The following is a 23,363-nucleotide window of genomic DNA, read 5'->3' on the forward strand; positions in this document are numbered from 1 at the left end:
CGACAGAGAGAGAGAGAGAGAGAGAGAGAGAGAGAGAGAGAGAGAGAGAGAGAGAGAGAGAGAGAGAGAGAGAAGACGAATGGGCACAAGTTTTTCCTGCCATTTTTCTTCTTCTTCTTCTTCTTCTTCGAGAAAGAGAGAGAGAGAGAAGACGAATGGGCACAAGTTTTTCCTGTCATTCTTCTTCTTCTTCTTCTTCTTCGAAAGAGAGAGAGAGAGAGAGAGAGAGAGAGAACGAATAGGCACAAGTTTTTCCTGTCATCTTTCTTCTTTTTCTTCTTCTTCTTCTTTTTCTTCTTCTTCTTCTTCTTCTTCGAGAGAGAGAGAGAAAGAGGAAATTCGGAGCGTGAAAAGATGGAGCGCGGCACCTGCGCTCCCCCCGCGCGTCCTACGAGGGGGGACAGGTTGGCGGGGGGCAGGGAACCGGTCCCGGTGACCGAACCTCCGCCAGCCAGCCTTCTCCTCCTTGCCTCGTTTACGGACCGTTACGCAGATACGAGGATCCAGGAAACCGGTAGGACGATAATCGGCCACCGGTACATCGGCCGAGTATATATACACGCCTTTTATTATACCGGTAGAAGCGAGCCGACGCCACCCACCCAAGGCGAATAAACGCGATGCGATGCGATGCGATGATTCGTGGTATCGTGGGGATACCAACGGAACGGAACGAATCGAATTCGAATCGATGGATTATAATTGCCATTCAAGGTTTTCATTCATTGCTGTTACTTTTGGGAAGGGAGGGGGAAGGGGGAACAAGGTTTGTATTAATTTTTTCTCAAATCGAATTTTCATCGACATTCTCGAGATAAAGCGTTTAATGTTGACAGTTTAATGTTGTTATTATTCGTATTCGAAGGTATTTGGAAAGATGTTTAAAAATGGTTTATTAAAAGAGATTGTTTGGAATGTGTATATGAAAAGTAATATGATATTTGAAGGATCGAAGTGCTGTTATTGATATTAATGAAATTAGAATTCCAATCCCTTAAAATTTATTGTAATAATTTATGCATTATATAAATATGGAATTGAAGATATATTATGGGATATTTTATATTATCCTTATATGAAAAGTATATATTTGAATCCAATCCCTCAAACTCTATTTAAAAATTTATGCATTACATAAATATGGAATTGAAGATATACGAATATATATTATGGGATATTTTATATTATCCCTTAGAAAGATTAATATTACATAAATATGGAATTGAAGATATACGAATGTATATTACAGGATATTTTATATCTTTTATCTTTTAGAAAGATTCTATGCGAAGCTGAAATTGGACAATTCGGAATTCGAGAAATTATCGTCCGCTGTATGACTAAGATACTAAGACACAACTCTTCCAGTTTTCTTTGGAACGAGTTAAGGCAGTAATTTTAACAATTATACCAAAGATTGATATATGGAAAGTATATATTTGAATCCAATGCCTCAAACTCTATTTAATAATTTGTGCATTACATAATACATAAATTAATTATTATGTATTATAAATTAATTAATGCATTACATAAATATGGAATTGAAGATATATAAATGTATATTATGAGATATTTTATATTATCCTTATATGAAAAGTATATATTTGAAACCAATCCCTCAATTTAATAATTTATGCATTACATAAATATGGAATTGAAGATATACGAATATATATTATAGGATTTATATTTTATATTATCCTTCAGAAAGATTAACATTACATAAATATGGAATTGAAGATATATAGGAATGTATATTATGGGATATTTTATATTATCCTTTAGAAAGATTAACATTACATAAATATGGAATTGAAGATATACGAATATATTATGGGATATTTTATATTATCCTTTGGAAAGATTAACATTCTATGCGAAGTTGAAATTGGACAATTCGGAATTCAAGAAATTGTTATCCATTATATGACTCACTAAGACAATTCTTCCATTTTTCTTTGGAATTAGGGCAGAAATTTTAACAATTATAAAGATTCGAACTGTTCATGCAGAGGCGACGAGTATATGTATCTCGTAATGGATACGAATGATGCGACAGATTACTCTCACGACTCGCGTTACTAAAAACATCGGTGGGACTACTCAGCGGAGTGCGCTTGGCCTGAAGCAGATTTGGAAACTGCAGTCAACGTGTTAAAGCAGATTCTTCGATTTCTCTATATCAGAGAGAGAGAGAGAGGGGATGGGATGGACGCGACTTCCGGTGCCGTCGACACGTTCAATTTCGTTCGATTAATTGGCAGAAACGGCGTTGGTCGATCCTTCGCCCGGCTAATTGGCACGGCTAATTGCCCCCGTCGCTGACGACGGTCTTCAACCTTACCCTCCCCTCCCTTTCTCACCTGTCGTCGACCGACGCCACATTCGGACGCGGATGACGATAATAACAATTGTAATCGCAACCCTTGGTCCTCTCCTGAAATTTTTGAAATTGTTACACAGTGGTGTATGGAGAAGGGTTGAATTTTAATGAAGGAATTGTGGATGACGCCTTTGCAATCGGAATTCTTAGTCTCTTTGTGAAGTTTTTTGAAATTGTTAAACAATTGATGTTTGGCGAAGAGTTGAACTTTAACGATTGCTTTTGCAATTGGAATCTTCGGTTTTCTCATGAAATTTTTGAAATTATTATTAATTGCGGATGATGATTGCCTTTGCAATTGGAATCCTCGGCTTTCTTCTAAAATTTTTGAAATTATTATGGCGATTGTTGAATAATGATGTATGGCAAAGAATTGAATGAACTTTAATGAAGGAATTACGGATGACGATCGCCTTTGCAATCGAAACATTTGGTTCTCTCCTAAAATTTTTGAAATTGTTAAATAATAGTCTATAGCAAAGGAATGAATTTTAACTGAGGAATTGTGAATAACGATCACCTTTGTAATCACAGTTCTTCTGAAGATTTGAAATTGTTAAACAACGATGTACGATGAAAGATTAAACTTTAATGAAAGAATTGCAGATGCCTTTGCAATCGGAATTCTGGTTCTCTTCTGAAATTTTTGAAATTGTTAAATAATGTATGGCGAAGGATTGATCGAACTTTAATAAAGGAATTGCGCCTTTATAATCGGAATCCTCGGTTCCCTCCTGAAATTTCTGAAATTGTTACACTGATTTTTGAATAATGGTGTATGGCGAAGGGTTGAACTTTAACGAAGGAGTTGTGAATAACGATCGCCTTTACAATTGAAATTGTTAAACAGTGATGTATGGTGAAGGGTTGAACTTTAACGGAGGAGCGGCGATCGCCTTTATAATCGAAACCCTCGGTTCCCTCCTAAAATTTTTGAAATTGTTATGCCAATTGTTAAATAATGATGTATGGTAAAGGGTTGCAATTGCAATCTTCGGTTCCTTTCTAAAATTTTTGAAATTATTATGCCGATTGTTAAATAATGATGTATGGCGAAGGGTTGCAATCGCAATCCTCGGTTCCTTTCTAAAATTTTTGAAATTATTATGCCGATTGTTAAATAATGATGTATGGCGAAGGATTACAATCGCAATCCTCGGTTCCTTTCTAAAATTTTTGAAATTGTTATAGCGATTGTTAAATAATGATGTATGGCGAAGAGTTGCAATCGCAATCCTCGGTTCCTTTCTAAAATTTTTGAAATTATTATGTCGATTGTTAGATAATGATGTATGGGCGAAGGGTTGCAATGGTAACTCTTGGTCCTTTTGTAAAGTTTTTGAAATTGTTAAATAGTATAAATAGGTGTATAACAAAGGGTTGAATGAGCTTTAACGAAGGAATTGCGGATGACAATAGTCTTTGCAATCACAACCCTCGGTTCTCTCCTAAAATTTTTGAAATTGTTATGCCGATTGTTAAATAATGGTGTATGGCGAAGGGTTGAATAAACTTTAAGAATTGGAAGAATTGCAATCGAAATTGTTAAACGCCAATTGTTAAATAGTGATATACGCCGAAGGATTGAACGAATTTAATCACAACCCTGATTCCTTTCTAAAATCTTTAAAATTATTAAACAGTGATATATGGCGAAGGGTTGAATTTTAAGGGTTGAAGAGTTGAAGATGACGATCATCTTTGCAATTGGAATCTTCGGTTCCTTCCTAAAATTTTTGAAATTGTTAAACAATGATATATAAAGGGTTGACCTTTAACTGAAGAATTGTGGATGACGATCGCCTTTGCAATCGAAACTATTAAACATCTATTGTTAAACAATATATAATATATAACGAATGGTTGAACGAACTTAATCGCATCCCTGATTCCTTCCTAAAATTTTTAAAATTATTAAACAATGTATGAAGTTGACCTTTAACTGAAGAATTATGAATGACGATCGCCTCTGCAATCGAAACTATTAAACATCTATTGTTAAACAATGATAGGATTGAACGAACTTAATCGCAACCCTGATTCCCTCCTAAAATTTTTAAAATTATTAAATAGTGATATATGGCGAAGAGTTGAATGAACTTAATCACAATCCTTCTAAAATTTTTAAAATTATTAAACAATGATGTATGAAGTGTTGATCTTTAACTGAAGAATTGTGGATGACAATCGCCTTTGCAATCGAAATTATTAAATGCCAATTGTTAAATAGTAAGGTTGAACGAACTTAATCGCAACCCTCGGTTCCTTCCTAAAATTTTTAAACTTTTTAAAATTATTAAACAGTGATATATAGCGAAGGATATTTGAACTTTAACGAAAGAGATGACGATCGCTTTTGCAATTGGAATTGTTAAATGCCAATTGTTAAACAATGATATATAACGATTGGCTGAACGAAAATAAATTAATCATAACCCTCGGTTCTCTCCAAAAATTTTAAAAATTGTTAAACAGTGATATATAATGAATGGTTGAATTTAATCGCAACCCTGATTCCCTCCAAAAATTTAAAAAATTATTAAACAATGATATATAACGAATGGCTGAACGAAAATAACTTAATCGCAACCCTCGGTTCCCTCCTAAAATTTTTAAAATTATTAAACAGTGATATATGGCGAAGGATATTTGAACTTTAATATAAGGATATTTGAACGAAAGAGATGACGATCGCTTTTGCAATTGGAATTGTTAAATGCCAATTGTTAAACAAAGTTGTATGGCGAAGGAAGTTGAACGAACTTAATTGCAACCCTTGGTTCCCTCCTAAAATTTTTAAAATGATTAAACAGTGATATATGACGAAAAGTTAAACGAACTTAATATCGCAACTCTAATTCCCTCCAAAAATTTTAAAAATTATTAAACAGTGATATATAACGAATAGCTGAACAAAAATAAATTAATCGCAACTCTGATTCCCTCTTAAAATTTTTAAAATTATTAAACAGTGATATATAGAAGGTATAATGAAGGATTGAACGAACTTAATATCGCAACCCTGATTCCCTCCAAAAATTTAAAAAATTATTAAACAGTGATATATAACGAATAGTTGAACGAACTTAATCGCAACCTTCAGTTCCCTCCTTAAATTTTTAAAATTATTAAACAATGATATATGGTGAAGAGTTAAACGAACTTAATTGGAACCCTGATTCCCTCCAAAAATTTTAAAAATTATTAAACAATAATGTACGATCTTTAACTTTAAGAATTGCGGATGACGATCACCTGCAATCAAAACTATTAAACAGTTAAACCTATTCTCAAACAATAATATACAAACAATAATATGATCAAACGAACTTTAACGAACAAGTTGAAAATCCTCTCAAAGAGAAATAGAAAGAAGCGAGTATTTCCACCCCGTTCCATTATCACCTCTTCTCGCAGAGATGGGCCGAGTTATCACAGCCGACGCTTACTCGTCGATAACTCGACTCTCGCGGCGGAGTCTCGCCTATTTCCGGCGATCCAACGCGGCATCCAACCACGGTCCTCTCCACCGCGCGTTTAAATATTTAAACCGACTCGTTGGCGCCGAGAGAACAACCGAGGACAAGACATCTCCCCTCCCCTCCCCTTTCGCTATTTTCAGATTCGCTTTCAACGGGGGGGAACGGAATCCGCGTTTTCGCAAATTCCAGAATCCTCCTCGCGCGAGAATAGAAAATTCTCCCGAGCCCAGAAACGGAATGACCCACATAAGCAACATTCTCTATCTCTCCCCTTCCCCTCCATTTTCTCAAATTTTCCTTCGATTCGTACTCGGCCCACTAAATTTAGCTGACACCTCCTCGACCAGTGGAGTGGACCCTCGATTGTGCACGCTCGACGAGCCATTCAGAGAGAGAGAGAGAGAGAGAAAGGAATACGTATTCTCGAGGCGTATGAGAGTCGATCTCGGGGCGGATTCCCACCGAACGATCGGTCACGACTTAAGGTCGCCATTCGATGATGCGAGCTGATCTTCCAGTGCAACCACCCTCCAACCTTCCCTCCTTCTTTCGTAATCTCGCAGCCCGTGTTGGAAAATTCGAGTTAATTCGAGTAAACGTTTTATGTACGATGTGTTGTTATATTTGAAGTTTGCTCGAGGAACAATTTGAGTTACTTCATAATATTATTTAAATGTTTTATGTGTGATGTGTTATTATTTGAAGTGAGTTTGCTGGATACTTTTTAACTAGTTACTTTTTCATTATGGATGGTAATATTTAACCTAATACCTAGTTACTTTTTCAACGGTGAATGGCAATATTTATTTAGAATATAATATAGGTTTCTATAATCTTACTTAGATGTGGAATAATATATCGTTAATGGCTATTGATCAGACGACATCTTAGAAATATTGTTTTCAAAGTTTTTGTAAGATTTTATGAAATAAGTTGATGACGAAATTAGTTTCATTCGAAGAGAAATTAATAACAGAGAAGACGATGTATAATGTATAAAATAAATGTCCCAAAATTAACGCAAGATTCGAATTAAATATAAAAGAGAGTTTTTAAAATATTAAATTAATATTTTTAATATTAATGTTTTTAATATTATTTTTAAAATATCTTCAATAATGAAGACTCGTTGTTGTATCGTACAACGCTCCATATTTTCTAACCTAACCTAAAACTCTCAGCTGTCAAACTGTTCTTTTTTCAGGGTTGCCATTAATGCAAAAATGGCGGCAAATTCAAATCTTGCGTTAATTTTGAGATATCTTTATAAGAAAATTAAGAATAATAGATAACGAATGTGAATAATTGTAGTGAAAATGCAGAAAATTCCAGATGGATAATAATGCACAGAAAATATATCGCGGAGAATGCAGGAGGACGAGTGAATTAGATTTTGTTTAAAACTATTTCTTACCAATGAAACAAATAATTATGCGATAAAAAAATTACGAGCCGAGGATAATTGCTTCATAAAATAATTTTCTTTATAAAGATACATAAAATATAAAAGTTTCATGCGTTAATTTCTGTATCTTCGAATCTTCCGCAGTTATCCATATTTATTTCACGCTTTAAACTCTTCGTCGACGACCACACGTTGCATATTCGAATATTCAAAATCGATAATCAGGGATATTATTTTAATGATATGTAATCAGGTATTACGTATACTACGAGAGATAAGAGAACTTTAATATCGATACGTTGGAATTCTATGCCTATGCAAATTTATTAAAATTAGATTTACAGAAAAATTGTGAAAAATTTTCGAGAAAAATCGAGTTTCAATTTTCCATCCAATTTCGTTTTCGAAAATTTTCTACGATGGAAATTCAGTACAGAGTTCACTTCATTTTACTTCGACACTCGTGATCTCTGCAAGTCGACGCAACAATGAACGCACGGAAACTCTTCCCTTCGATCCCACGTGGATCACCGTGTTCAATTCGAATACCTTTCCCTCGTTCCAAATTCCGTCCAAGGAGAGCGGATTCTCTCGAAGAATCCTCCTCCGTAATATGAAATTTAAAAAAAAAAAAAATCGTTGCTCTGAAAAAAATAGGGCGGAATCGAGCAACGATTTTTCACGCTGTTGGGAGATCACAATAATAATAACGACAATTGGTTAGGTTCCGCGTACTCGAGCAGTTGCGCCACTTCTCTCTCCCGTCGTCGAGTCACGTAGCAATGAGATATAATATATACGAGCGATTGTTAATTCTAACCCGTTTCTTTCTTCGATTGCCGAAGGAGAAAGAGAGAGAGAGAGAATAATAACAATAAACGATCGAAAAAAGGGGTTGCGCGAGCGTGAAATTCCATCTCCCGTTCGAGAAGAAAGCGGGGTGGGTGAGAGACAATGGCGAGGATAAAAATTTCTATTGCACGGCGAGAGATACTCCGTTGGACGCAGGGAGGCGATAGAACGGCGAGACAACTATCGATCGTTTCGTAGCGCGAACGCGAACCGAGGTGTGTTTTGAGGTCGTCGTCCTTTCCAGGTACACACGCGAGTCGATAACGCGCCAACGCTCTCCTCCAGGCTGCCGCTTGCACTCTCTACTGACCAATTATTCCACGCCGTGAAAGGAGCAGCGCCCTCCTCCTCCTTCCGCCCTCCCTCAAAAGGACGAATTTCGGCAAATCGGATCGTCACCGATCTCCGAGAACAGCTTTTATCCAGATATACGGTGATTGCCGACTTTGGGCACAAGTGTGTCAATTCGTTGACAACGCTGGATACTTTAATTGGAAGTAATTGTAAGTAAAATAAATTTCAGAAAATGTCCGATCGTATATTTCCAAATAGTTATGGAAATAGTTATGTGCAAATTTTTGGTTAATGAAAAAAAATTTTTTTTTCAAACAAACTTGGCTACGCTTCATCTTTATTTCTTCCGCGATTTAATATATAATACGGTTAACGAGTTTGACGAATGCTTGCTTTAGGCGTACATTTAATTCGAGTTACAACCTTTTCAGTAAGGAGTCATTACTCGAATCTCTTAAGAGAGGATGTCCTCGTTCCTTTATCCTTCATTTGGGCGCACACGCGTGGCCGACGAAAAAAACGAGCGTCGAAACGTTAACTGTTGGAGGGAGAAGGAAAGAGGAGCGAAGGGAAGAGGAAAAGTGACAGGATGGACCGTGGGCGTAAAGCGCAAAGGGAAACGCAAAACTGCAGTGTCCGGGAAACGAGCCGACCAGACTGATATATATATGTGTATATGTGTTTTTATATATATATGTTTCTCTATTCTTTTTTTCGTTTCCTTCGCTTTCGCTGCTCTCGCCACGGCTATCTCGGTTTTCCTTTACGCGATTGTTCGCCCCCTCGCGCGCTTCGGCATCGCGGCCGCCTTCCGTCCATTGTTCCAACTGGAATGGCATCATTAATCGCGGCCCAGTTACGTCACGACACCTCTCATCCTCGCGCGCGATTAACACAATCGGACGGATGGTAGCGATGGTGGTGGTGCATCGATCAGCCCGATTAACGCGCTTCGTAATACTCCCCTCCCTTGCCGCGCTTTCACTTCCAAACCGACACGCACGTGGTTTCGTTCCGTTTCGTTTCGTTTCGTTCCGTTTCGTTCCGTTTCGTTCCGTTCCGTTCGAGCACGAGGAAATCTGGAAATCTACGTTAGAAAATTTAGAAACGAAGAAATCGTACCAGATGGTACGATCGAGGGAATTGTACACGCGAAATTGGAGATGAAATTGTTCGTGTCTCGCGCAACTAGTCCTTTCCAGACGGCGTGGAAGCAGCCGTGAAATAGCGATTCGTACGGTGCGGCGACGTATCCCTCGGAGAGCTGGATTCTCGAGGGAGCGGTGGGGAGGGGAGGGGACGCGCGGCAGAGCGAAGAGAGGGGGTCGGCCGGATTCCATTCGACGGGGAGGAGGCGGCAACACGGTTTTGGTCGAGTTCGTCGGACCTCCTCTTGCGTAATACGGCCCTGAGCCGTAGTCTTACAACGGTAATGGAAGCCTCTACCGGGCTTCCTCCTACGGGCCAACAAAACCCGTTTCTCCTTACGCTTTAACGATCGTCCACGCGTCAGAATTTATAGGGGACAGGGGAGGAGGAGGAGAGACGCAACGAGACAACCTCTCCCCCCTCGACTGAAACGAGGATAAAAAGAATAAAAGGAAGACGAGTAAGATGTTGTTCGAACGGAATCGCTTCTACGATTTAGAAGGATGGTAGTACGCGCTTGCAGCACTCCAGGGAAATCGTAGCAAGTTGTCGGGGAATTTGCGAGAGGAGAAGCAACACGCTCTACTTGGTCTCTCGCGCGCTCGAAACAGTGTAAAGTTTCCGAGATCATCACGGAGGAAAAAAAGAACGTCTCGAGATCCATCGAGACGTCCTGCTCACGAATTCCACCGTGTCGTTGTAAAACTTTAAATTCTTTTCCTCTTTAATCCTTGGGATTCTTCTTCGTTTCTTGTTTCGAACATCGACCCCATACTTTCGACCCACGATTAACCTCGAATTCAAAAGAAAGAAAAATAAAAAAAATACTTGCACGCTCACTTATTTATATACTTACGTGTAATTATGAAACTATTGAATCGTTATGAAAGTAATGCGAAAATGGTTTATCGAAAGGATTATTCAGAACGTGAAAACAATTTAAAGCTCGAGCTGAGGTCGATCGAAAAATTGTTGTCCGCTACACGACTCGCTAAGACACAATTCTTCCACGAATTAGGGCAGAAATTTTAACAGTTATACCACTCGTTGCTCGCACTCGTTACAATTCGAATTGATCGCGTAGAGTGGGGAGGCGACGAGCGAGGACCCGTGCCTAACCTAACCATGCAAACGATTATTCTCTCGCTAGTAATCGACGGAAGAAGCTCTCCCGTTCCAAAGAAGATTTTTACGCGATCTTCGTTGGCGCGGTAGCGAACGCTTTTAAAGAAAGCGCGAGGGGATCTGTTAAAGCCTCTCGGTGAAAGCTTTTCGGTGAAATGAAATTCGCAACCGCGGAATATGTAATTCGTAATTCTGGACTCGGGAGGATGGAAATCTCGCGTGCGTGAGGGAAAAGGTGTCGGTTACAGGATGTCAACGCGCCTCGTCCAATTTATCCCTTTCGCAACCGCCCTTCCCTCCTCCCTTCTCGCTCTCCCTATCGTGAAAAACGATACCCGCTCGAGATCGAATTTGCGGTGCACCTCGATAACCGCGAATCGTGATCGACGTGGAGGCTGGTGCTCCAGTTCGCACATGTGTACGCGGATACGCGATCTTGCACGCGGTGGCGCGTCGAAAATCTCCATCCTCCCCTCTTTTCCTCCCCCATCTTCCCATCTTCTTCTTCTTCTTCCAGAGTGTGCTCGTTTGTTTCCGGATCGACTTGTCGAAACGTGTGCGGAAGAAGCGTGTACGGTTCAACAAAAGAGCAACCGCTCCTCAAGTGAACCTTTCTCAAAGGATGTGGGCGGTTTCGGGTTACGAGAATCCTCTCCTCCCCACATTCTCTCTTTCTCGAAGAAGAAGAAGAAAAATGACAGGAAAAATTTATGCCTATTCGTCTCTCTTTCTCTCTCTCTCTCTCTCTCTCGAAGAAGAAGAAGAAGAAGAAGAAGAAGAAAAAGAAGAAGAAGAAGAAGAAGAAGAAGAACAAGAAGAAGAAGAAGAAGAAGAAGAAAATGACAGGAAAAACTTGTGCCAATTCGTCTCTCTCTCTCTCTCTTTCGAAGAAGAAGAAGAAGAAGAAGAAGAAGAAGAAGAAAAAGAAAAAGAAGAAAAAGAAGAAGAAGAACAAGAAGAAGAAGAAGAAGAAGAAAATGACAGGAAAAACTTGTGCCAATTCGTCTTCTCTCTCTCTCTCTCTCTCTCTCTCTCTCTCTCTCTCTCTCTCTCTCTCTCTCTCTCTCTCTCTCTCGGCAAAAGCGAAACGTTGAAGGAATTTTTCGTTGACGGGTGGACGATTCGTAACGAGAGAACGAGAGAGAGAGAGAGAGGATATATTTATATTTGTACCAGATTCACACCGGTGCTCGGGGATCCTAGCCCCCCTCCCCCGAACGTGCCACTTTCCACACCGGTGGTTAAGGCTTGGCAAATTGCAGGCTCGCCGTTAGTGTAACACCGGATGTCGCTTAAAATGAAAAAAGACACGCGTAAATTCGTAATCGAACGAGTATTTTTTTCCGTTCGACGAGAAGAAATTCTCTCTCTCTTTTTCTCTCTCTGTTTACGACGTTCCTTTCCCTGCCTCTCTTTCTTTTTTTCTCCTTTCGAAACACACCCGCCGCTCGAGCAACTCGTTCCTTCTTCTCGTCTCCCCGAGAAGAAAGTATCGGTTACCGAGGGTATTACGTTCGAACTCGTTAAACGCGCGCGCGAACGAAGGGAACATTGCGAAAGAGACGACGCTTGCGGGACGACGGACAACGTCGCGACAACGATTTAACGGACACGCTCTCTCCAGAATCCAGAGACCCGTCCATTCGCGCGAATAATTATTCGCGAAATAATTCCAGGATACAAGAAAGAAAAAAACAACGATACAATAAGACCAGAGATACACGGATCCTTTTCCAATCGTGACCGAAAGCGGGGGAGGGAAGGAAGGAGAAAAATGCGTCACGGGGTCGATAGATGAGAGAGAGAGAGAGAGGAGGGGAGGGGGCAGCTCGTCGTAACGAGTCACGTTTGCAAGGACAAGCAGAGCGTGGCCGAGCGGGGCCACCGGTGCGCATCGCGCATCGCGATCTCATCGATGCATCTTCTCGACGAGATGCCTTCTCTCTCTCTCTCTCTCTCTCTCTTTCTCTCTCTTTTGTTACGAATCGTCCACTCGAACAATCCTTCGTCGTTTCGCTTTTACAGAGATAAAGAAAGAGAGAGAGAGAGAGAGAGAGAGAGAGAGGGGGAGAGAGAGAGAGGGAGAGAGAGAGAGAGAGAAGAATAGGCGCAAGCCGACAATATTCCTCCCATTTCCCTTCTCCTCTCGTTCCAACGGAATAATACGTTATTATCTCGAATCCCGCGATACGAGGTTGGCTTCGATTGGACGATATTTAGATAGAAACGGCAACGCCGTTTTCGAGAGAAGGGGAGGGGGCAGAAATACGCGAATCGCTTTCTAAACAACGGGAGACAAGACGTCGAGATCGTGTATCGAGATCCCCTTGGAGCGAAAACTACTAAACAAACTGTTCTCCTCCCTCCTCGATTATCCGCGCGGATAATATCGAGTCGATTAATTAATTAAAACTGGAGGCTCGAGGAATGCGAGGGATCTCTCTTATCTTTACAGCCTGTTTGTCCCTAGCGAAAAATGGCCACGGAGGAGAAGGAGAAGAAGGGAGGGGGGAGTTAGGGAACGAACCTGCCGCGTCTCCGGCACCTGGCCGCCACCTGCGCCACCTGGACGCGCGCTGAAAACCGCCCCTGGATACCGATAATCGATACACCGGTGGTAATTAAATAATTCCGACCGCGTCCGAGCGCCGCAACAACGCTCTCGCGTCGCTCCATCCTCGATTTTTCATCCGAGCCTTCGAGAGAGGAGAGGGGAGAGCAATGATTCTTCCATTGAAGGTCTGAAGGAACTTTGGGCAGATCGAAGATTATTTTTTGGAGAGAGAAAACACTCTTTGGACAATATATCTATTCATATATAAAAGTGATTTTGTAGGTTAAAAACTCGAAAAGTAATAATAGATGATGGCAGAATATAAATTTCAATAATATAATAATAAGAAAAATTCTTCTTTTTCTTTTTCAAACTAGATAATAAGATTCGTAACGAAATGATTCAACTACGATCTCTGGATCTGTATATATTTCAAACTTTCAAAAATCGGGTGGAAAAGTTGTAACGATAATTTTTAGATTGACGCGAGATCTGAGTAGGTCGGTAACCGTGGACAACGAAAAAGACTCGCGAAAAAAAAAAAAAAAAGGAAGCGAGTGGATAGAATGGAAGGAGAGAGGGAGGGAGGGAGAGAAAAATTGGAACGTCGAACGGGGAAGGGGGATGTCTACATAGATTTTCTGGATTCCGCGAAGCGTTTCCGCGACCGTAATTACGGTAACGAGAGGCCCTAATTAGCCTAATGAAATCCGCTAATGAAATACAATTGGTGGCTGGAACGTGTACGTGTGGATCGAACGTGAGGCGAGCCGATGATAGCGACACGAGGCCGACGTGTACCAATTCGCGAAAACTCGGGCCGACATTTCGCGCGCGTTCCACCGAGCGCATTATTGTGTGTCCCGAACGCGCGATCCTCTTACCCGGTGACCATGTAACGAACGGATCGCGGAAGCGTGGCGGAATATTTCACGCGGTTTATTCGAGTGTTTTTCTCCCCCCTCACACAATAATTCTTCAACCAGACGATAATTAAAAATTATCCATCCGTCAGATGTCTCCTCCGCCTCTTTCGAAAGTTGGTAATTGAATCCAAAGATCGTGCTTGAAAAAAGGTATTCCATTATCATTTAGACCGACCACGATTGGCTCGCAAATATCGCTCGCGTTAAACCGTACGAGCGATTTCGGTCGGCAACCCCTTCCTTCTCCGTCGGTATTGCAACATCGACGATAATCCTGTCCTCCTGTTGGCGGCGGCTCGTCACCAGGCCATTCCACTTTCCGCCGTTGCCCTATTGTCCCGCGGAGCGAATTCGCTATTAATAGCAAAACCAATTGAAGCATCGTGAAAGTAACGGAGCCGCTCAATGGAATCCGAGTGGCTCGACACTCGGAACCAGAAACCGAGGAAACTGGGCCAGAAACGCTTTGTTACGCCCGGCTCTGCGTTTCCACCAGCCGGCTGTGAATCGCCGGTTAAACGGTTCCGATCGTTTCAGATTGAAAGATGGAGGAAAAGGAATGGAGGAACGAGAGAAAGAGAGAAACGAAGATAGAAACGATCATTTGGATATTTATCGTTGGACACCGGGCACCCTTGGTCGATTATCCTTCGCTCGAAAACTTTCTCCGATCGCGAATGCCTCCATCTATCCATCCAGCCGCGAGGAATCGCGTTCTAGGCTATTGACCCGTTCGGAACTACCTTTCTAGACCACGCGAACGCTGGCACGACGGCTAAATAGAACGAAGGGTACGGCGAGGAAAGAGAAATTTCGACTGGAAGACCATCAGGAGTGGAGAGGGGGGAGGGGGAGAAAAATCCGTTTGTTCGATACTCGAGTTCGCCAGGAAAAATCGGAAATCGAATTCGTGACAAAATCGCTTGGAAAGGTGTCGGTCGACCGTGAAACGAATTCGTTTCCTCGAACTGGAAAACCGAGACGAGAGGTTGGATTTATCCCGGCACCGCTCGATTCGAGGCGTTATTCGGAATCGACGAGTGGCACGGCAGCGCGTGAACATTGTTTTACGAGCGGCCGTAAAAGCCGAGCCTCGGACGAGAAAGGACGATGATGATGATGATGATGAAGAAGAAGAAGAAGCTGGCGAAACCGCGACAGCTTTTCATCTTTTCTCTTTTCTTTTTTTTTTCCCTCCTTTCCTAAACCGACGACGTTACGCCAAGGTTAAAGACCTTCCTATCCGCGAACCAGTTTCGATCAGTCGAGAAAACTTGCGCGCCCGGAGACGAACGTTCGAATCTGCTGCTCGATGACACGCGCCAATTCCATGCTCTATTTTGCCTCCAGCCTCCAGCTACGCGAACCGGTCGCGCTCTTCCTTTTCTCCGAGCACAACATCTTCCGCGTTCGCCTGCCTCGATTTCGTAACACGTCTCACTCTCTCGTCACATTCGCGGTGGACGCTTTCGTTCCGTCTACGTTCGAGTAGAATTCGAATCGCGATTCACAATCGGGACTGATTTCGACGAAATTTTTATACCCACTCGTTTCATAAATGCGACGAAGAAAACGCGGACGAATCTCGTAGGATAAAGTAGAGTTATTCGATCGTTCGCGAGTGTAAAATAACTCGGCGACATCGAGCTCGGGCCAATTAATAAAATACACGTTACACGAAACACAATCCGGATAAAGTATCCATGCGTATCCTTCGCATTCGCGAAACGAAAGATCGAGGTGTAAAAATAATTTTGGACGATAGAAACGAGTTGAAGACGAATATCGAGCATCGTTCCTTAGGGTATCCATCCTTCGTAATTCACGAAAGAACTGCCAAAGGTAATAGTCTAGGAGGAAACGAATTTTTATATTTTGGAGGCCGCTCGTTGCGATACGCTCGTTTCTAAGAAACAATATAGATAAGCGGTGGCAATTATGCTCACGCATACACTGCCGAGAGCGTGCACGTATAGGCAGAATTCGGTGTATTGTATCGAACATTTTTTAAATTCCTCGAGCACAAGCTGAAAGTTTTATGTTCTTCCCCTCTCGTTCCATCTCGAAATTTCAACGGTCGTGCCGGCATTATTTAGCTTCGTCACGCGTCGCGATTTTCATTTCAACGAGTTTCGTTCGAACGAAAGAATTAAATAATTTTATGCTCGAAGACGTGAAAAAATTGACCGATCTTGCTCGCGCTCTTAGATATTGTCACAGAGACTTCGATCCGAATCTTCGAAAATTCACGCCTAGCAACCAAAGTTTTTCCACCGCGAAGCGAAACCCTCGCAAACACCTACGCGCGCGCCACGATCATTAGCGGCATTCCGGAACGAAGTCCGAGGCGGCGTTTGTCGCCTCCAGACTCGAAACTCGGCGGCGACCTCCGCTACCTGTGCCTCGGACAACGATTCATTTTTCAATAGGGCATACGTCCCTTTTGATCCTTCTCCTCCCCATTGTCTCCATTGTCTCTGTCTCCGCAAACATTTGAACGACTGAACCTAGCACGCAGGTAACGTTGATCCGCCGTGAAATTTTATCCTTACTTTTGACGAAATAAATTTCACTTTACGATTCGTTCATCCCTTCCAACATTCTTTTCAACGATCTTTGGATAAAGGCGTTAAATGGGCCGATCGAATCACGTGATTCAGGTCAAAGCGCAAGACGGGGGAAGAGGAGAAAAGGATGTGGATCGTAATTTTTAAAAGTTTTGGATAATTTATCAGGCTTTAAGGAGGTATTAAGGGAAAAGTTGTAGCGCCACGTGCGTTGAATTCTGGGCGATTAATGTAATTGTCTTTGTCGTAGAAGTCGTTAAAGTGTCTAATCTACCTGGCTTCGGTGTGTATAAAAATGTACCGTATTAATCCCTCAAAATAGGCCATTTTTAAATTGGAAAGCATTTATATCATATCGGGATTTCTTCTCTACTCCCATTAAACGGTATTAATAATAACAATTACAACAATACTCGCTCGCATTTGACATCCGTACTTGACATTTGTCGAGTGTCAAACGTGTTTAATTTCTCAGGAACGAGTGGTCATTGAGTGATTTTTCTTTTTTTTTTTTTTTTTGATATTAAAGACTGATGCAGCTAGATGTCATCGGTTACTCGATACTCGACGATATTACACAATGAAGATTGTGTTGTATAACACTACTCTGGATAGCATTCGATATATTAGTAACGTTACCTCTATTAAAGAAACCTAAGATCCATAGTTTTTCCAATTAAATTTCCCTTTGTTCCCGCGCGCATGCGCGCGCGCGTTACCTTGAAGTTAAAAATATATATTATAATATCTTGCCGCGAAATAATTGTTGGATAAAAACTTGTTGCTTAAATAATAATTGCGATGAAAAAAAACTCTCTGAATTCCAAGCAAGTAAACGCGATAATCAATGGTTTTGTTACAACCTATCTATCTTTTCCCCCCCAGACATCAGTCCCTGACATTTCAAAGCGTTTCTTTCACTCTCTTTCTCTCCGTCCGAGGCGCCTGTAGGGCACGCCTAAACCAGGTCGTATATACTCGATATAACTCTTCCCTCGGTTTCCTGTCTAACGCAATAAACCGTTTCTCCTCGCGTAATATCAAGCTCATGGGGACACGCCTGCCGGAAACGAAAAACGGAACAACGAGACCGCGCAACCGATTCCTGCTCCCGAATTAATTTAATAATCCATATCAAACCAACGAGTCACCTCCCAACAACTTTTCTTTTCGAACGCGCAAGGATAGATAATTAGCTCTTTACGCGGAATACCACCGAGATATACGCGGCGCTCGCGTCGCTTCGACCAATTATGGTAGGCGTGCCACATTAACAGCGTAAAATTCACTCACCGAAACTCCACCAATATTCGAATTCGGATCAGTGGTTCTCATCTCTCGGTCGCCCGTTCTTTCTTTCTTTTAATCAACGAACTACAGTAAAATAATAGAATATAATGAAAGTTTTTGGGAGAAGAAATATTTTTCTTTCTCTAAAAAGGAAATTCTTCGATGGCGTGACTCGAAGCCGGGATTAAACTCGGGCGCGTTTCCTGCCTGTTGCAGCGGCCAGCAACGGTTAACGCGTGATGTATAATCGGTATATCTCCGTGAAAAACAGGGGGAAGGTGTTAACTCGGGGAATTGTGCAAATTCATTGTTCGAGCGCGAACTCGAAACGAGATGGGAATCTAATTTCTGCTTTAACCGCAAAGACGAGCGTCGTTTAATCCGTTCGCAATTGAGTCTAATTGCAAAGTGGCGTTACGTGTCCCCGCGCAAGAGAAGGAAGCCGCGTGCAATCGAGAACGTAACACGCCGTTCCGGAAGGTCTTTCGTTCTTTTTCCTTTTTTTCTTTTTTTTTTCCACCGAACGGCTTTCAATGCCGATCTAACTTCCTGTTTCGAAAAAAAAAAGAAAAAAAGAGAGATTTTGAAGAGAGAAGAAAAAAAGAAAAATTATACACACACAATACACGCGCAGAGGAGACGAACACGATTGCATAACAGTTGGAAATTTTACGAGTATGCTAACGCATACGTGTTGATCCAGCGAATTACAGTATGGACGAATGGGCCAAGTACGAATGCAATAATCCAACGCCGGTTATAACTACGCTTAATTGTCCTGTTAATTGTGGGCTTTAGTTACACACGTAAGTGGTTACGTGCTTGCCACCATCATTGGTCCACGGCTAGTTTTTCAATAGCCACGGGACACGTGGCATTCCGCAATTTTTTTTTTTCCTCCGCGGAGAAATCGAGGAATCGAAAGGAGACATCGAAGGAACGGTGAACGTGCGCATCTCATCATTGTCCGGTGACAAAACAAATATTTTTAGCGACAGCGACAGGCCTCGATTCTTGAACAACGGACGATGGAAATCCCCGTTTCGGGGATTCGAAAGATGGATTATTGTAGCGGCTGCGAAGCGTGGGCGTGAGTTTTTTTTTACGTGTACCTGTAAGGACACGCATAAACCGGTCCTAAGGAAAACGCGAAGAAAGAGCTGGTTGGAATGCGGAGGAAAAACTTCCGATTTCGAAGAACCGAGTGAAGAAAACCGATCGATTCACTTTAAAACTATTTTCGATAATTATCTTTTCGAGAAAAATTGAATGATGAAAAAAGTAGTGATAAAAAGATACGTTGAGCTTTCAATGAAGTCCGAGACTCTTTGTTGGACTCTTTTTCAATTTCTATTCCAGTCCTCCAATGGCGGCGCATCGGTAAGGAAGCGAAGAATAACGCGTAGTTTATTCGTAAGAAATAGGAGGAAAACTCCGAACTTTGTATCCCCTTGACAAAAGAAGCCCCTCCCCCCTCCCCCCTCCCCCCTGCCGCGCGAGATATCAAGATAACAAGGCGCCCGGCCACGATCCGTCAAAAGAAAACCGATATCGAAGAAGGGTAGATAGGCTTCTTTCTCTTTTCGAACGGCGTTGAGAATTATCGAACTATTATGGGATTCAAAGCGGCGGGATATCTGCATCTATTTTCGGAGATTTCTTCGATGCATTTTCGTTTTTCGATCGACCGAGTGTTCAAAGAACATTCCACGAGAGAAGGCTGTTGGATCTTTAATTACACGGATCAAAGAAAGCTTTTATCTTCGTCTATTTCGAAATAATCGAACAGGCCGCTCGTTTGGACAAAAAAGAATGTCCGAATGATGTAAGAGGAGAATCGGGATCGTTCATTGAAAACTAAATCCAAGTTCGATTTTTTTCATTAGAAAGGTTTTACGAAAGTCGAAGAAAGAATGCACGCGTTGTATTACGCTCCGCCGAAGAACGTTACCGATAATGATCGTTATTGTGCATGAGAATTTCTCACTTATTCCGATGCGCTTCGCAATAACCGCCAATAACGCAACAACAATGTTGGATGCATAACAAACTGGCATTGCATGCACGAGGGAAACGATAAACATTGTTAGCCTGAATGATGAAATTAAAATTTACTCGAGAAACTAATTGTACGAGTTTTCGTTAATCTTGTAATAATATGGAAATGATAGAATGACAATAAAATGGCCGCGATATCGAACGAGGATCTAAATTTAATCTTTCTTGATTGATTCAACGATTTTTCCAATTCTAGTGAAATTATGATAGATACGGAAAAAGTCGATATTAATATGTATTTTTTTAAATGTTCGTGATGAACGTGCAACGAAAAAAAGGATAAGGAACGAATCGTTTCGTTGGTTATATATTTATATAGTTCGAAAATCCACAAGTGGGTGAGAAAGGCGGTATATATCGTACGTATAGCTACGACTCGGTTTGAATTTATTCTTTGCTCGAAAAGAAATCTAACTAAGAAATTTAACTGATAGTTATCTAAGCTATCTCTATTTGATTAAAAAATTTATTTATTCATATTTCGATCAAACGTTTTTGAAATATCGTTCTTTCGCAAAATAATTTAAAAATAAATAAATATATATTTTATTTTTGGTAGAATTATACTCGCTATCATACGTTTAGATTTCACGATGAGAAAAAAATGACATTTGACGTTAAAATTCAATCGACGTTAATCAATAGACATTTTCGTAGCCAACAAGTGGTAATACATCATCACGTGGAATTCGCATCGTAATACACGTTTCAACATATACAATACTGAGTACTTACTTTGGAAATAAAGCTCGAAATGCTGCTACGATCGTTTTCAGAACCTTCCAGTTTGCCTCAGTTCCAAAAGTAAAACAAGGCCGGTCGCACAAAGTCGCAAAGCGCACTTTTCGGTAAAACGGTTAGAAGAATAAAACACAACATTCAATACTTCACAGATTCAACACAAAAGGAAAAAAACATCCCCACGAATATTATTTGCCGCGATATATAAAGCCTTTGATATTACACGGTACAATTTTGTTCCACGACGCAGAAAAACAATATGCACGTCGAGCCCGAAACAAACAAAACTAACGCACGCTCGACGGTTAGCGAGCGAATGAGGCTCTGTTTTCCATCAGTCCCACCAACCACCAACCGGGCCAATAACCTAGCAGTGTATGCGAGAATGTTTTAATGACTTTCCTGCGTCGAGTCGATATAACAGCGTATTTTATCGACTAACGATACTATAGCGCAAAATATGCAAAATCGTCTTTGTTTTTATCAATAAATATCATCATCGACAACTTGCAATTCGTGTTTCGAATAAATGCCGCTATTGAATCATAAATGATTGTTAACTGTTAATATTATCGATAAACATTCTGCATAACTGCAAATGAAAATGATTAGTAAAAACAAGTACCAAACGTTTCCTTCGTTTTACAATCTTTTTATACTTTTTTCCAACACATTTGCAGATTGTTCTTTTTTGTGCATTATTATACCATATTGTTTTGACATTGCATTATTATATTCATAAACAAAATTGAAAAATATTTATAATTGCAGCACTCGACGGTTATTTATAGAAAAACATTTTAATTTAATCGTATGAATATGCGATAATTTTCGTTGCGTTATAATTAAATTCTGCTAACCGCCATTAATTGTTATAAAGTTATTTAGACATTGTACGGTTAGACATTATATTTTTTTTATAAAGAAAAATAAAAATATGTTACCAATACATTTTTCTTTTTGATGATATTGAATCATGCAGTCATGTATTAATATAAATAACATACATTGATATAATTTTAAAATTAAATCTTCGAATTTAGAAGAAAAATATTATTTGTTATTTTAAAATCTTTTGTACTTGTTCAAAAATTATTATATAAATAATTACGTTCTAAATATGCACTATTCATTTTTCATTTTTTCACCAAAAATCTTAAAGTCCCGATAAACATTAATCATACAAGACCAAACAACTGTTTCGTAATATAAAAATTTCATTGGTATAAAAATTACAATACGATGATTATAAAAGTAAAACATATATGTATTTTTTTTTTTATAAATAAAATATACTTTTACGTATTATTTTTAATACATATATGTATATAATTGTTACATATAGTTACATATAGTCTGTGCTTCGATAGCTGTTAAAAAATATGTGTCTTTTTTGCATTGTAATTTTATGGCCAGGATTTCTACTATCACGCATTATAAATTTGTGCAGGTACAATGAGTACACTGTTAATAATTGTAAAAATTAGACTTAAAAATAAATCCATTTAAAAAATATTGAAAAAGAATATAAATTTTCAGCATATTATTGCTTAAAAAATAGTTGCAAAACAACTTTTATATATTCATCATATCTGTAACCATAAATATGATATTTCATGCAATAACAAAAAAACTTATCGCTCTAGCAAGAAAAAACAACAGGCACTTTGAAAATATATTACATATTATTTGTTTAATACTTAAAATTAGGATATCTAAAATTTTTAGCAATTTCGTACATTCGTAATTCGTTGCGTAAAAATAGTCTAAAAATGCCTTTCTTCAGACATGTGTAAAAACAGTTTAGCCCTAATATAATAATACTTTTTTTTTCAAATTAAAAAATTCTTTAACAAATTCTAATACAAGTCTCGCGTCAAACTGCTCTTTCTTTTTTTTATCTTTTCATTGTTTTTTCTTAACTTTAACATTTTTGGTCCATTGAATATTGCTCTTTTCGGTTTCCAACTATTATATATCATCAATAATGAAGATTTCAATCTTCGATTCGATAACAAACATAAAAATTTAAAAAGCACTTGAAAAGTCACTATTACTGCGGGAATAGGAATCGCAGTTTTATAATATCGAAAAGTGCTACTAAATAATAACAATATATATTATATACAATTTAAAAAATGTTGCGTTTCTCTTTTTTTTCTTTTCTAAAACATTTAAAAAATAAAATTCTAAAAACTATGCCAGTTCATCGGTACATTGCTTCCTCTCTTCTTCAACTCGTTGACGAGTACGATTAAAAGCTTCGGTTTTCAAGAAATCCACCGTTTTATATACTGTTGTATTTGGAGGAGATTGAGTTGGCGGTAAACTTGAAGAAGTAAAGTTTTCCGTTGCTTCTAAATCGAGATCTAGATATTGCAAAACAACAAGGCTTCGATTTGAAGCAGGAATAAACGTGTTTTGCTCTTGATAGTAGTATATCTGAAGAATAAATTATATCAAAATATAATTTTATATATACACATACATACATATATACACACATATACACATAAATTGATATTAAGTAAATA

At 39.6% G+C, this 23,363-nt stretch overlaps 1 protein-coding gene across 4 annotated transcripts in view; it reads right to left on the minus strand.

The window, feature by feature from the left end:
- The window catches only part of LOC726231 (GRB2-associated-binding protein 2), a 62,361-nt gene that overhangs the window by 36,048 nt on the left and 2,950 nt on the right, over positions 1-23,363 (minus strand). For 2 of the 4 annotated variants that reach the window (XM_026438984.1, XM_026438983.1), the window contains exon 1: positions 20,824-21,461. Coding sequence is in view for 1 of the 4 variants with exons in the window: in XM_026438999.1 (XP_026294784.1) it covers positions 23,026-23,271 (246 nt within the window). In the remaining 3 variants the exon portion in view is untranslated. Of the gene's footprint in view, positions 1-20,823; positions 23,272-23,363 lie in introns of those variants that run through there. The other 2 variants (XM_026438985.1, XM_026438999.1) reach the window with 2 other exon arrangements.

This window comes from Apis mellifera, linkage group LG2 (assembly GCF_003254395.2).
Source record: "Apis mellifera strain DH4 linkage group LG2, Amel_HAv3.1, whole genome shotgun sequence".
In the NCBI taxonomy this organism is placed as follows: domain Eukaryota; kingdom Metazoa; phylum Arthropoda; class Insecta; order Hymenoptera; family Apidae; genus Apis; species Apis mellifera.